Source organism: Periplaneta americana, chromosome 13, assembly GCF_040183065.1.
Source record: "Periplaneta americana isolate PAMFEO1 chromosome 13, P.americana_PAMFEO1_priV1, whole genome shotgun sequence".
In the NCBI taxonomy this organism is placed as follows: domain Eukaryota; kingdom Metazoa; phylum Arthropoda; class Insecta; order Blattodea; family Blattidae; genus Periplaneta; species Periplaneta americana.
The window spans coordinates 124,409,709-124,426,160 of record NC_091129.1 but is presented as its reverse complement, the minus strand read 5'-3'; the positions used below and the strand labels follow the sequence as shown (position 1 = coordinate 124,426,160).

Genomic DNA, 16,452 nt, shown 5'->3' with positions numbered 1-16,452 from the left:
ATTCTAACCGGCGTCGGAGTTGTATCCGGTGTGGCTTAGTGGATAAAGCATCAGCACGTAGAGCTGAAAACCCGGTTCAAATCCCGGCGCCGGAGAGAATTTTTCTCCGTTCTATTACTCTTTCATCGTATAATGTAGGTTAGTTTAACTTACGCATGTTTTAGGCGACATACTGCGTGTTTTAGTCTTGCTTAGTATGTCTGCATGTGCGTGACTGTCCACTCTTATTATTAAGTAGCAGTGATTAGCTACCTCAACCATACCATTCATACTAATGTAAATTTTATAGGAAAGCTGCAAATACCATCGCAAATTTTATTGCAAAAAAATAAATACATTAAGCGTATACCATCAATATGAGGTCATTGTAATCTCTTCATATTGTAATAGTAATCATTGGAAAGTCATTTCCTTTTATAATGTTTACAATCATAATTACCTTGATTTTGCTACCTTTAACAGTAAGCAACTTTGGGGTAGGAAGAGAATAAGATAGGTATTTGTGACTTGGTCCAATAGGACAGTTGGTCTTCTAGGTAGCTGTTGGGATGGGAATACATTGAAAATTATCGCATTTTTGATACTCGCTCTTAATAAAATAACTTCCTGAAATAATTATTTTCTACATAACTTTTAGAGTAAACCTATTTAAACTTTTTCTTCCCCTATTACTTGTACTGGATCGAGTTAATAGCTTAGTAAAATGTGCTGTTTTGACTGGATGAATTCATATGACGTGTGCAAGTTCATTTTCTCAAGCGGCTGTTACTGAACGGGCAAGAAACAATACAGAACTCCTTACTGAAACCTTCCAATAATGTCGACCAAAGAAGACAACGTCCTTGTGCAAGTGAGCAAGTATTGCAGTGCGTTGCATTAGCGTGAGCTCGTCACCGCCCCGCACTGTGCAGCGTCCTCATTGAGCAGCAGTCGTGATGATGTCGGGAGACAGCACCCCGTCTTTGTGCAAGTCCTGCAGCACGTCCAGCAGCCGCTGCTCGGTCAGAGGGTCTCCCAAGGCGACGTCCACGGATCCGATGCACAACAGCAGCGCCAGCAGCTGCGAGCGCCGGTAGTCCTCGCCCAGCGCCGCCCTGCTGTGTCCTAGGTCACCCTCGACGTCGACGCCGAGGCGCAGCGCCGTGCCGGTGAGCGCCTGCCAGTAGCCGTCCAGTAGGGCGACCGTGTGGCGTCGTCGCAATTCCGTGGGCAGCGAGCTGATAAGTAGCAGCGCCACGTCGTTGGTGGGACGGCTGTACGTCACCATCTGCCAATCCAGGACGGCGCACGAGCACGAGTCGTCGTCGCGGAACAGCAGGTTGTTGCACCAGAAGTCGGTGTGCGTTATGAGGGCCAGGGGCTCCGCGGGGGCCAGCAGTGCTGCGATCAATTCCTTGGTGTTGGGGCGCAGCGTCAGGAGACACTCCAGGATGTCCTCCAAGCCGGGTCTGCGCTCCAGAAAGCGTGCGAGCTGCGGCAGGCCGCGCTCTACAAGCTGCTGGTAGGAATCCGTGGCCCTCGCCGTTTGGAACAGGAAAGGATATCGCTCCGCCAATGGACGACCCTCTTTTACCTGAAGCATCGACAAGAATCCATAGAAATCAATATTGAATAGAACATTCTTACAAAACTCGACGATTTCGCTGAAATGATAACAGTAATTCTAGCAACATATCCGAAATAAAATTCAAGCTCCACGGCAACATTCAGTGACTGCGCTGCCGCGCACGTAGATGGCAGTTAAAATTATTGCTAACGGTGAAAAGAATGACACTTTATTGTGGAAGAACACTGTGCGATATTATTGACTAGCTTGAAATGTACGAAAATAGGACTCCATGATGTTCCCTTCTAGAAGTGTTATAGAATTGAAATTTGTACACGGTTTTGCAATCCGTGGAACATGACGAAACTATAATTGTAATTTAACTTTATTACCAGTATTCCAATTTTTAATAGGTTGTATAATGTGCTTAATCGAAATTTTGTACGAATTGTGCGTCATACAAATAATCTATCTCGTCAATCAAACTTGAGTAGCTGTTCATGGTTCATACGTTTACTGGGACATATGAGATCTCCAAAATGTTTTGTAGTAGAAATCACGATCTTAATTTAAGTTCACAAGGCATTTGTCATCTTTTTCATGACTTTCTAAATACTGTTGACAGAAGTAACTTTCTCTCGCCCTTGCGATCTCATGCTACAAAGTACATGGTCTTGAAACTTTCAGTATAGACCCTAAGAGGCCTACTTCATTATTTAAAAACTTTTGGGTTTTGTAGAATTTAAAACTATACACTAGCATATTGGTTGTTGAGCACTTCAACTCAGAACTCTTACCTTGAGGGCTAGAGAGAGAGCGTGCAGACGGGCCACAGCTTCGAGCGCCGACTCTGCCTGTCTAAGGGTGAGGCCTCGCGAGAAGTCTGCTCCTTGGAAGCCTCTGGACTTGAGGTTCTCGAGTACTAGCACGGACTCACTAGGGGTAGGACTGGAGTTGGGACTGTTCGTACCCGGGGTGTAGCGAGCATGGTAACACCGTGGGATGGGTAGCTCCAGAGGCGGCGTGTCTGGAGGAAGGCAGCGTCTCTGGAACTGCTCCAACTCCGGAACCACCTTTCAAAATACAACACCGTGAGCCTCTAACATATGAAGATGAGTAATACTTCATCAGCCAGATGAAAGCGTCGCGTCGCATTATTTTACTAGCTTTCGAAAAATTATCCTTCTCACCTGTTTGACGGACTGGTGGTGGTGATGTTGGTAGTAGCAGTGGTAGTAATACTAGTGTATGCTTTTAACTATGCAACTAGAGAGGTTATTGATCATCGAAGCTCAAAATGGACGTGAAAAAGCTGATAGGCCTATATTTTTCCAAGAGCTCTTGATTAAGGACAGGGTTTCTATACGTATCCTAAATCTACGATACGGGCGCCATACCTTTACTTCGTTCCCGAAGAAATCATGCTGAGCATTTATCGGCCTTTAAAATCAGTCGCCCTCGGCCAGGTCTAAACCCGCAAATCTTGGATGCAATAGCTAGCATAAATAGACTGCAAAATTTCGATTTCAGACCAAAAATATTAAATTTTAACAAGCGTTACGCGTGTTAAATCAATTTTCAAGTTTAACAAGTTAAAAGGGGGAAAGGAACTGGCCACCTACTCCATTATCTTCTGGCCTAGCTGCCTCATAAGTGGTGCCTTGTTGGTATCATTTGTAGGGTTCAGACCTGTCTTCGGACAGTTGATTAAACGACAAGAAGTTAAAATAGACGATACACACTGCATACTAGTCTTTTTCAGTTTCAGTACTATTGACAGCAAAGTTTAGATCCTTCGGAAACAATATTTATCGAGACTAAAGATAGAAAGGATGAGATTTTTTACAACAGCTGGATTCACTTCTTCCGATCACGAAATTCTACGAGTAACACTCATTTCGACAAAATTAATAAGTACAAACTTAATTGGATACATGTTACAGAATCAGTGAGAGCAAATTACCTTCACAGATTTTTAACTATCGACAGAGAAAAAGAAGACTCGGAAGAACTCTAAAATGTTTAATGGACGGCATTAACGTATTAGCCGAAACAGACCACCTGGTCTAATACATGTGACGTGTGGTAATATTGACGATGATATGAAAATCATTATTATAAAGCTTCGGATTTATTAAAAAAAGTACTCGTACGATGTGATTCGTAATAATTGTCCTGGGAGCTGTGCCAGTTTCTCTGTGCATGACGTCGACTCTTAAAATATAGTGTCTGCATTTGTCTCAGCAGTGGAACAATAGAAGTAAGTACTCGAGCGAGACTATGAGAAAAAGTGTCATCAGTTTCAGCTCGCATAAATGGAAAACCGCAGTAATTTATCGCTTCTCAAAAATGACGCACTTTAGTCGACGCTCTGCTATTTCGTGTTGCGATGTAGCTTTGTTCTAAGTTCAATTTTAACGTCTTTGATATGGTCATTGAATCGTAAAGACAATAAAAGCACCAACCTGCTTTCTCTATGTCAAGAGAGAAGTGGCACTTTCGTTACTGATTCATAAAAGTGTATAAAAGGCTGTTTGGTTCGTAATGTTGGAAGTATAACTTCGTTTCTCTCCCCGCCTCTCTCTCTCTCTCTCTCTCTCTCTCTCTGTGAAATATTGAAAAAATTGTCGCAGTGTAGTTCAAAACGAAATCATTCTGACTAGAAGAAATTTAACAGTGGTGAAATGTTTGCAAGTTTATTTTAATTATTATACTGTTTATCAGTGTTCAACTTTTTGCAGAAAGCTAGTAAAATTAAAGCCCATTGAGTAGAACAGGCTACATAATTCTTATGAACAGTATCCTAGATTTTTTAAAGTATTTTTACATGAAACTTATTTCTATTTACAGAGAAATTCAAGTAGGTTAGTGAGCAAGCAGTGAAATTATCGACAGACGATAACTATACAATATACATTATGTTGCATATTGGTGTATTCAATCTCTGTTAAATTCATTTTAAAAATATTATGAGGAAAAAAGTTTATTACAGTTACTCTTCTAGGAAGTAACAATGTAGGCCTACAGTAGAGAAGTCAAGACCTGTCCTGTGACCTTATCATGTGCCGTGGCTATATCACCAATGGGTATGGAGGGGGAAGATAGGTTTTAGTCTGAGATGAACTTCCGTGTCGGTAGATTCGTAGGAATATTAACCATCATGAAACAAACTCTCTGATAGCTCATTCTTTCCCCTCTCGCACAGCTCACATACCAAGTCTCGCCTCCTCGTCTATACGTATCATTGCATTATATAATATATAAGCGTTAGCCGTACTTTTGAAAACCGCTGTTCCTAGATAAATCGCAAAGCTACCATGTTGATAACTCGCTACTATTCTCATCTAATGCAGGTACTGACTGACACCTACTGAAGCACTTGAGTGAGTCATCATGATGCAACAGAAATGTTGAGATGAAAATGAGTTGGCGAAAGTAATAGAAGTAACTCTTCATAATCAGTTATAGTGACTAATAAGCAAGAATTTCCTCAACTGAGGAAGCTGACTTTAATTCTCCAGCGAAAGATAACTTCAATAGAGTTTTCCTTTTCCTGGAACCTAGCAGGAAGTTCAACGAGGAAAACACGTCCTTCAACCTTAAAGGGGGGGGGAACTTTCGTAGCTAACAGAGTTATTCGACTGTTATATTTACACGAAATGATTGCAGTTGCATAGACGTTAAAATTAATGTGTTTTTGTGAATGAAGGTACATTTTAATTAATATAGTTTTGATCACCATCATCATCAGATATACGGAGCTTGGATAGTATAATATAAAGGAAACAATATTATCTACCTTTATGTCATTTATAAAATTGTAAGTTGGAGAAGATAATTCACAATCGATGAGATAATAATGGTAGTGATTCTGTTGGGGATAATGATGATTATAATGACGATGATGGTTGTAAGAGTAATAATTGAAGAAATCATTTAATGATTCCTGTTTTTGTTACTATACAAACTTTTCTCCAGTTTATTCGGATAATCGTCGTGGAAATATAAAAATTGGAAATTTATCCTTTGAAGAGGTGGAAAAATTCAAATACAGGGTGAATCTTCTCATCCTGCGGATTCGTAACTAGGCAACTCTGCATTTTACATACGATGCGAAATGCAGGTGCTCATCGATAAGGCTACGATGTTGACTTGTGTTAATGTGCTGTGATAGTGCAACGCTTAACACGCTTTATAATCCCGTGCAGGTCCAGGTTCAAATCACGGCTCTGGATACATACTTTGTTTTCATAATCTACCTGTGTTTCGAGAGCGTTCTAGAAAAGCATGTTTTCTGTCCGAATGCGTAGAACATTCTAAGCATTGAATTTTCCTATAAATAGGTGGATTCAGACGCTCGTGCTCAGTGTGGTAATTAGCAGTCAATTCGACCGAAAGTTATACGACGCAGAGAACTGTGTTTACGGTACAGTCTGTAAAACGCCGATACTACATAACTTCTCAATCCCTAGAATGAGAAGATTCACCCAGTGTATTGAAGCAACAATAACACATATAAATGACACCCAGGAGGAAATTAAACGCAGAATAAATACGAGAAATGCCTGTTATTCGGTTGAGAAGCTTTTGTAATCCAGTCTGCTGTCAAGAAACCTGAAAGTTATAATTTATAAAACAGTTATATTACCGGTTGTTCTGTATGATTGTGAAACGACACTCACTTTGAGAGAGGAACAGAAGTTAAGGGTGTTTGAGAATAAGATTCTTAGGAAAATATTTGGGGCTAAGAGGAATGAAATTACAGGAGAATGGAGAAAGTTACACAACGCACAACTGCACGCATTGTATTCTTCACCTAACATAATTAGGAACATTAAATGCAGACGTTTGAGATGGGCAGGGCATGTAGCACGTATGGGCGAATCCAGATGGGAGAATAATATTAAAATGGATTTGAGGATGGTGGGATATGATGATAGAGACGGATGGCGGACTTATATGAGAGCAACAATGAACCTCCAGAAGTAAATGTTCATGAGTATGCTTTTTTACTTTGCTTTATTTATTGTATTTATTTATGCACTTATTTATATATTTATTTGTATTTTTATTTTTTGGCCCGTTTCGGCTTTTTATTGTTACTTAATAAGTTTTTTGGTACTCAGTCCGTAAAGTGATTACTTTAGTCAGATAACAGTCCGTAAAATGAACTATTATAGGAATCAATCTTATAAAGTCCTCATGGCAACACTTTACGGATTGAATTTGTCGTAACAACGACAACATTGTAAAACTCATATCGGAAATACATTCTAATAAATAGAAGACCATGACGTGGCAATATGAATAAAATATTGAAAATAAGATTACATTTTAGTTTAATATTAGATTTAGAAACCATTTTACGGACTGAGTACTAAAAATATATGTGACAAGTAAGCTTACGTGAAATCTTGAGCGGCCTCGTATGATATTACGGACTCGGCTTACGCCTTGACAATAAACATCAATACTCCGCTAAAGATACGTTTCAAGTACTAGTCACATAAATAACTATTATTCTTGCTTATTTATTTGTTTTCAAGGAAATATTCCAAGAAAGTATTTTCTTTGAAGTTTTGAAAGGTATTCATTATTTTTGGTTTATAGGACCAGTTTTTTTATTAAATTATTGATAGGTCTAATTGTTTTTTTTTTCTGTTTTATTAAACGTGCTGCAATTTTAACTGCTAAACATACGCTTAATAATTAATGAGAAAATAATTTTATTAAGGTTATAATTATTTTGACCGTGAGGAGTGATAATAGTGATAGTGACGGCAGCGATGTTTAAGGAGATAGTTGTTGTGATAATGGTGATGACGATGATATTGGTTTGTAATGATGATGGTTATGATTGTAGTAATAGCAGTGATCACTTTGGTGTTGATGTGGAGATAATGGAATGACTGTGAAATAAGAATGACAGGCGATAGCGACGTAGTCTGTATAATATTATGACAATCTACCTCACAGAATCTTTGCCTGCCACAAACCTTTATAGGATCTGCCGTTGATCTGGCTGAGCTGTGTGGATCTGCGTACAGGTTACAAATCAAATACCTCGAAACAATGTTAATGTAATAAATTTGAATTATAATTGCATATTACGTGCTGAATATTTATTGAACAGCGTTGTGGCAGAAAAAAAAAATAAGCGCTCGCCCTGGGATACATGGGGTTGTCGTCTGGCTGAGACTCGACCCTTGTTCACGGCCATGGCGAAATCATACCTGGAAATGATATTGATTTCTGGATGTCGAGGGATGACTGCATTCATGGTAGTGGTGATATTTGTGGCCATCGGACTATACATTGCGAGCAGCGAGTGACGCAGAGGGAAGACCCTGCAGTAATTGTTCACAATTGATGTGATGGAGGTTAGTCTGCAATGTGGAGGTCGAGCGAGCATGCTTTGAATGGCTGGACCACGAACAGATGCTGCCAAGTACTTCAGGATGACAGTCTCGTATTTGTAACAGCTCGTGCAGAATAATGAACAACTTGTGTTGCGCTTCTAAGGAAACAGGAAGGAAATCACTGTGAATGGCATTTGTCGCTAGAACAAGTACGGAAGATCAACGAGTCATAACATCCTGCTTCCTACTAGATAATGCATAGAGTTGTCTTATTTCCTGCGAATTACTACCGTCGGAATCATTTCTCTTTCTTCGAAAACTTTTAATTATATTTATTAAAATTGTGTTAACTTGAAATAGGAGACTCAATCTTTTGAAAAATTAGGGTATTTCAACTGTCGTGTCAATAAATCGGACGTTTCGAATAGTCTACTTAAAATATTTATTAAGATGTGGGTATGTAGAAGATTTGCCTATGATATTGGAACTAGTTTGATCTAACGAAATAATTTACTCATCTTAATAGGCGCTTCTTCCTGTCTTAAGCGCTTCGGTCTTGAAGATGGCACTTGTGAATAGTTCCTAAACGTAAATATTAAATCTCCAACACTAGGTATTAAAAGCTGGAGTTCTATTAAAAACCAAATAAATCACCGTGAAAGTTGGAGTGTTATGTTGTTACATATTTTTAATTGAATGGCGCATTTTAAGAGAGAGATTGTTTGATTGATTGTAAAATGTTTATTTTCCCTACGATTGATTGTAAAATATTTATTTTTGCTAAACTGGACACACATGATTGAAATGAGATTGGTATGTATCACAGTAATGGAAGTATTAAAAATAAATTTTCATTTTCGTAATTAAATGTGGATGATTGTATACAAATATCTTACGACATGATTATCATCATTTGCCACAGGGTTCAGACTTTATAACGTTTCCCGACATCAGGAAACATCTAAAATTGGCCATTCCATGTAGTTATAAACAATTTTGGGAATTTTCGTTCCTGACTTTTTTTAAATATTTATACCTGTTTTTAAGCCGGAAAAATTGTCTCGACGCCAGCACGGAGGAATTACTATTTAAAAAATTGTTTGAGACACATGTTACAAGTTATTTTATTTTGCTTGTAAGGTTTGCTCCACTCAACCTGCGTTCTCGTTTCGCGAACATCCCCGCTCACGAATTATTGTGAAACGAAATAACAGTAATTTTTAATAGAAAGAATTTTTATCTTAAATATTTAAGCACTGTAACTGTGTATAATATCATACTGATATTTTCAGTCTTAATAAACATGTATAAAATTTCCACTGCTATATTCCCCTTATTTTAATAGTCAAACTTCATCACTTTAAAAGCATACGGCGATGTAGTTGAGTGGTAAAGCATAGGACTGCAGATCGAAAGGTTTCAAACCCGGGTTCTCCCTATACCTTTTGTAATTTTGTTCAATTCTTTATTGTTTTATATAGTTATCAATACATTAATTCTTGAAGCAATTTATTTAGTGTATGTTTCTTAACCAAAAACAGTAATTTTTTAAGCAGACCGGATATTGTTTCAACCATTTTATTGATCGGTTGCGATAACTGTAATGAGACATCTGGTAGGAAAGAATTGACAATCGATGCAAACAGTTGAAAGTCGGTATTAAAATACTTTTCGCACTAGTGTTAAAAATGCTTTTCGTACCCTGTCGTATAATCAGTCCATTATAACACGCTTGACTAGCGTTAAAAGATCTATGTATTTGCTTTTTTACTTCTTTCGTGATTCAGTTCCATTTTGTCGTGAAAGTAACAATTCATGGCGAACCAATTCTTGATACAGAAAATTATTTTGTATTTTTTTCAGCCTCATGTTGAGATATGATTCATCCGATATTTTGAAACTACTTTCAGGATCCATCATCCAGCTCTTAAAGATATTAGTCTCATTATGGAAAGCGCATGAAATATCGATAGACATCACACATGAAACGCGTGGTTGAAAACTGTCAATTTTCATTTCATTACATTTGTCGTGAAAGCTTGAAATGTTACTGATTTTCAAAAAATTCACTGACAGCATGTTTTATATGCCACTGAGGTAAAAAATAAAATGAAATAAAATGTGAAGTCAGTAATTTCTCCTTTGTGAGTAAGTGATATTGTATATGGTTATTAGGCAAGAGAATCGTAATTCGAATTTCGGATTTATCTCTCATTTGTTGGAACCCGAAATGTATCTCTCGTCTTGTTTGTTCTATATTGCTACAAGCGGTGAAGACGATAATGTCCGGATTTCATTAAGGAATTAATCCTGAGCCCGATCCGTGAAGATCGTGAACCAACGTTAGGCACTCACAATTAGCGCAGCTCCCTGGTTATGTGGTCAGCGTGGCCTAAAGTTATCGCTCAAGACAACACATGCAAACAAGACGAGGGAATCTCCAAGAAAAGGAAATAAAATAAATAATCATTTTTTTCTTCCGGGAATCGAACCCAGGTTCGCTGATTTTGAAGCTGCTGTCGTCATCGCTGAAATATTTGACAACATATAGTTTTTGTTATCGGAATATCGTTAAATGCCTTTAATAATTGTTTCCTTAATAATTGCTGTTCTTTAAAAGGGGACAACATGGGCGGGGCACTTTCCCCGAACGAAATACACAGACCTGCAGCGTATGGCTCCTATTATTATGAAACAGTGATGTTCAAATTAATTAAATCATATATCTATATATTAAAACCCGAAAACATAATTGAATGCGTATCTATCTATAATTTATAAATTCAGGCACTTTAATTTTAATGTGTATACACTATGCACCCCTCTTCGTTTTTGCAACAAAATATAGAGCAGGATTTGTGTTTAATACTTTTTTACTTGCACTAAATTACACGTTTGACGTTCGTGGAGTAAGGGTTCTCTTTTGGTTACAAAATCTCGGCTTTATTTTAGTACAAAGCCTACGCATGCCTTCGCTGTGTGTTATCTCATGCGTGAAGGCCAGCGTCACCATGGCTGCACAGTAAGTGTTTGTAGCTAATATGTCTGGTAACATTTGTTCAAACATATACATTGTATATTGTTTAAAATGTCGAAGTGCAGTACAAGTCTATTTTTACAGCTGGTAGATAGCTTCCCCACTGTTCATACAGATCAAAGTATTCAAAATCTTGCTTCTAATCTATAAAACTTCTGAAGGGCCTATTCAGTTACCCCAGTGGTGCACAAAATTCAATGTGAAATCTATGCTGCACATAAGAGATTATTTCTCTTTTCTCGTCATAATTCCGCCATTTCATTATCACTCCCCATAAAAAAATTGCCGAATTTTGCCAGCTAGCATATGACTGCATATTATTTGTCCTCTTATTTTGAGGACCTAAAAATTTAAATATTCTTGAAAGATATTTCGGTTGAGCTTCTTCCACTGCTAGTGTAATATGAAAATCACGACGCTTCGAAGCTTGGAATAACCAATTTGTAATTATCCCAATAAGTGGAACACTTTTTACACATTTTTCTTTTTTCCACCTGAAGACGAAAGTAGGTAAAACTTTTGGAAGAGCACGATTTTTATATTTCACTAGCAGTAGAGGGACTTCATCATAAATCTCTTCTGAATAATCCATATTGGAAACGGAATATCGTCGGTTTGGATCTGTGTTAGAAATAATTCATTTTAGTACTGCTTTCTACATGGATGTAATACTTAAAACTAAGCCGCAAATGTTTTCTCCGATGCCGCTTCCAAAAATTAATTAATTTTCAATGTCTTTCGTCATTATTGATAGATGACACCGATAGATTTTGTAAAATGGAAGGAAATTTCTCCTTCGTTGGCATGGAAGAAAAACAGAATTCAATATTTGTCACAGAGGTCTTTTCGACTTACGTATGCTTTCTTAAAGACTTAGTCTGTTTTGTGTAATGAATGTTCTTAATTGAACGTCATGTGATGTCTTGTCACTTACAGCTGGAACATACCTGAAAAAACTTCGAATACTCTAAAATAAAATTTTGTCAAATTCTCAGATTTACTGCTATTCTCAGATAAATATAAATAGAAAATAGTGTATAAAACTGTGTTCGATCTTTAGGGTAGCATATACTGGTTTTTCATCGTGCCCCTAATTATCTCACAGAAAGATTGATTCGTGTTTGTTTACTGAATAGACAGTAACATGTTTTTTATTTTTTGTTATGCCCAACAAGTGAGTGTTAATTACACTGGATTTAACCTCATGAAATGTGCATTATTAGTTAGCTCCAAGTTATCGTGATGTACAGTTGTATACGAAGCGTTGTGTAATGATTGAGGTTTGTGTTCTGTGATGAATCTCCAAGTTCGTTAACAATGCATAACTGCACACCAGTCAGCAATCGCCATGTTTACATTACATTACATCACAGCCTGCGCATTTGATATTTCTATGCTCTTTTTTTTATCCACTTCCTGCTTTCAAGAATAGACTTATCACTTTTTGTAGCTGCTCTTCCATGCAGACATGACTGATAAGTGGCACACCTTTGTTTCCTTTTACATATCGTGAAAATAAATGCCGCTTAAATCGGTTACATAAGAAATCGGAAACTTATACAGTTTTCATGTGTTCTTGTGAATAGTTGTCGTATTCTGTTTTTGAAAGATGACAGTTTATATTTCTGTATTAGTCTAGCCATTGTTAGATTCGAGTTTCTGTTTTGTATGTGATGAATTTTACTACAGTCGGAGAATTAGAAATCTCATGTTTTAGTATCACATCCCGAACTCCTTCACTCCCCCTCACCCCAGAGTTCCCTACATGCATTTGATAGTGGACTGAATGAGCTCCAGAGTCGTTTTTGGTAGTTACAATTTAAAAAAAAAATCATTGTTGATCTTCGTATAACCTACGCCCTCAGTCCGTAGCCAGTCGCTGTAGCGTCTGAGGTCATTCCACTCGTAGTATGGTAATGTGTGTACAGAAACTGTACTTATTTTTATGATGCTCAAAAAAATATAAATATATATATCAAATACTGTAATATTTGTTGAGTAGGAATAACTGTAATTTCTAAATATGATGCTGTCCAGATAAAGAGAGATAGTGTTTTCTTAGTGAAGTCCTGCATTCTATATTTTTGTCCATACATTTGTGTTCAGTAACCTATCTCAGGTCGTGCGTCCAAAACAAACCGGGCATTTTCTTTTAATTAATTTCCCTATCATCTTACGACCCCAAAATGATAAATGAACAACGAAAATGTATTACCTTCGTGTCGCTAACATAGTTGTGGAATGGTTTTATGGAAATATTTTTGCGATAAGTTGCTTCTGTTAATCAGTTGCTTTCTTTGCAAGGATCTCAATAAATTGTTAGCTTGCTAGAGGAACTCTTAGGTAATTGCACTGTGTTACCAGGAAAAAAATTATAAACTTACAATATGACGTCTTTTAAAAAGAGAACAAGTAATTCAGCACTCAGCAGATAGTTCGACATATTTTATGGTAGACGAAACAAGTTTTTTCGGATAGTTTGATTTCCAGTGTTGATCATTCCTTTTATTATTCAGTGTTATATCATCTTCCGACACTAGCTCAGAAAATGAGCGCTGGTAGATGACGTACCTACTACAAAGAAATAATACAGAATACAATATGTTGCGAGCACTAGATCTCTTAAAAGTCTTAATATGTTGGTCTGAAGAAGTTTTTAACGGGTTATATAATTCGATAGATAATTCACTTTGTCACTGTGTCTTTTTTATCAGTCACTTAACGACGCTGTATCAACAACGAAGTTATCTAGCATCAATGGAATTGGTGTTAGCAATATGTTATTTTGACGAGATGAGACAAGAAATTCACTATGAGATTGCATTAGTCTTCGATTAGGGAACACCTGGGAAAAATTCAATTAGATAATCAGCCCAAGCGGGATTAGAACCCACACCCGAGCGCAGCCTTGAATTATAGTTACTCCGGATCTACATCGATGGCATCTTAAAAGGTACAGGTATTCCCTTTACACGCCATGAAGACGCATGGGGAGGGGCACGATGGTAGAGTACCATGCTTTCGTGACCTCGACACTAGAATGAGGTGTGTAGTCGACACCAACGCTCCGGGAAAGGCTTGGTACTCATTTTAACAGGCTGAGCGGACCTCGGAGCCGTTCTAGAATTTTGACGATGGAGAAAAGACTCGTTACCACCCGGGATTGAATCCGGGACCTTCCAGTCCGTAGCCAGTTACTCTACCAACTGACCGTCACTTTGTCTAATTCAAAGGAGAAAATAAATAAACGGTAATCCTTTAAGTTAATCGTCTGTTTGTGTTTTTTTTTTAACTAAAACTTGGTATTATGAAAATATATTTCGAGTACGTCCCTCGTTACTAGATGAAGCATAATGAAAAAATAAAATTGCATGGTTGAATCAAGAATTGACTGAAATACGGTGCAATTTCTTAAGAGTTTCAGTAGTAAAGGAGTAAATGAGTTCTTCCTTTCACATCATTGTCATGTAACATCCGTTGAGATGGCACAGCAATATAGGTATAGAGAACAATGGTGCGTCATCCGAGCACTAGACACTTCTCACCTGCGTGTAGAACTTGATCTCACGGAGATCGAACTGGGCCTCGGTGACGAAGAACCTGCTGAAAGGGTCGTGTGGCAACAACTTGACGATGAGACTCAGCGTCCGCGGGTCCGGCGTCCCTGGGGAGACCCTGTACTGGACCCTCACAGCCAGGATGTCGCTGAGGACACACTCGCCCGCGTCGCATCCAGGCCCTACCGAGAACTCGCCTATGCTCACGCAGAGTTCCTCGTCGTCCTCGTGAAGTTCTTGCTGGTGATATGATGCTAAGATTGCCTCCAGCCATTCGCTCGTCACCGGCGACTCCCCGCCCGAACTCTCGTCTTCGCTGTCCGACATGTTCAGATCTCGCGCTGTGCCCCGTCAGCAACTAATTAGCCTGATGGATGGTTTGCAAACACAATTACGCCCTTTCATACAGCCTGCTTAATGTGTACCTAGTTTGGAAAGCCTAGAATGCGTTATTTATTGTTATAAAAATATTATCACTTGTATTAAATTTGTAAATCGTAATTGAATATCAAATATTTCAAACCTGTGGCACATATGTAAACTTGTTTGATTAATTCGCGGTTGTAATTTTTAGACTTCCATCACGTATATTCCTGGAAACGTGTTCAACCAAGCCTTCTTACAATACAACTGAGTTACAAGAAAAGTTAATTATAGTGTTACAGTTAAGGCTAAAATAATTTTAAAATGATAATTTCATTTGCGGCCCTTGGCTTGTAAAACTAAACATTAGCTGCAGTAAATTCGGCATTCCTTGAAGCTAACAAAGCGTGACCATCCCCAACATAGCAATTAATTAAAATAGACTCGAAGTTTTAACGACTGCATTTCGAGACAAATGTAGTTACCATTGATAATCAAATTGAGCGATAGGCCGGAAATGAAGAGGCGGGGCGCTTGCGTGAGAAAAGGAATTTCGTTGCCGTGCGTGTTTGTCCGGGCAAGCTGCGCTGAGCTGGCTGCCTGCACTTCCGCCGGCGACTGCTGCTGGGTTGTTACTGAGCTCTTGCAGTGAGAGTGATTGTACGTCTCGCAGGAGTGAGGAACGGCCCCGCCGCCGCTGTTAGTGCTGTCTCGCGGCGCGGCGCGGCTCGGCGCGCCGGCCCGACCCATCCCATCCCACGGCCGGCCTGCCGAGTCGGTCGGTTCAAATCAATAGCTGCGCGACCCCTGCCTCATCCAGTCCACAGACTCTCCCTCCAGGTTCATACACTTGCTTCAATTACAGTGAATGGGAGCCCCTCCTGGTTATGGCGACTTCTGTGTGTTGGCCAACGGATAGTTGCTTGCGTCCTCCTAACTCGATGTTGGTGTTTGGCCGGCGAATAGTTGTGCCTGTCTGTCTCGATGTCTTTTGGCCAACAGATAATGTTCTCCTTCTGTCTCCATGACGGTGCTTATCCAACAGATAAATGGGCCTTTTTACTTCGATACCGGTGTTCCGGCCAAGTAATTTTGCCTTTGGATTAGATCTGTGTTTGTCCAACGTTCATTGCGCCTTTTATTTCAAATGTCTGTGTTCAGCGAACGGAAAGTTGTGCCTTTTATCTCGCTGTTTGTGTTTTACCAACGAGTAATTGCGCCTTTTTGTTTCTAGAACAGTGTTCTGCTTACAAACAGTTTCTCCCTTTACTCCGCTGCCGGTGTTTTGAAAACGGGTTGTTTCGCCTTTTATTCCACTGCCTGTGTTTGGCCAACAGACAGTTGCGCCTTTTACCCCTCTGCCCGTGTTCGGCCAGGGGATAGCTATGTCTTTTACTTCAATGTTAAGTGTTGTTTGGCCAATAACTACGTAGTTGTCTTTTATCTAGATGTATCAAAAAATTTCGGCCAGTGTATGAGACCGATACCAACCCAGCATCGTGATGCACTTGGGAAGCTAAGATAGATAACGAAATTTGGTTACGAAAGCCAGCTATAACGACTGGAGGATCATCGTGCTAACCACACAAT

General features: G+C 38.8%; 2 protein-coding genes across 6 annotated transcripts in view; one reads left to right on the top strand and one right to left on the bottom strand.

Annotated features, from left to right (window-relative positions):
- Positions 1-16,452, top strand: part of LOC138712369 (E3 ubiquitin-protein ligase RNF19B-like) — a 365,180-nt gene that overhangs the window by 323,712 nt on the left and 25,016 nt on the right. The gene's annotated exons all lie outside the window — the stretch shown is intronic.
- LOC138712366 (uncharacterized) lies at positions 302-15,676 on the bottom strand. 2 transcript variants are annotated; one of them, XM_069844038.1, is made up of 4 exons: positions 15,348-15,676; positions 14,488-14,866; positions 2,344-2,619; positions 302-1,573 (listed from the first exon to the last, which is right to left on the bottom strand). In XM_069844038.1, exons 2-4 carry the CDS (start codon positions 14,824-14,826, stop codon positions 917-919), a joined length of 1,272 nt encoding a protein of 423 aa, XP_069700139.1. In that variant the 5' UTR covers positions 14,827-14,866; positions 15,348-15,676; the 3' UTR covers positions 302-916. The 2 variants fall into 2 exon arrangements, with proteins under 2 accessions (XP_069700139.1, XP_069700138.1); XM_069844037.1 differs by having other exon boundaries at positions 14,488-15,676.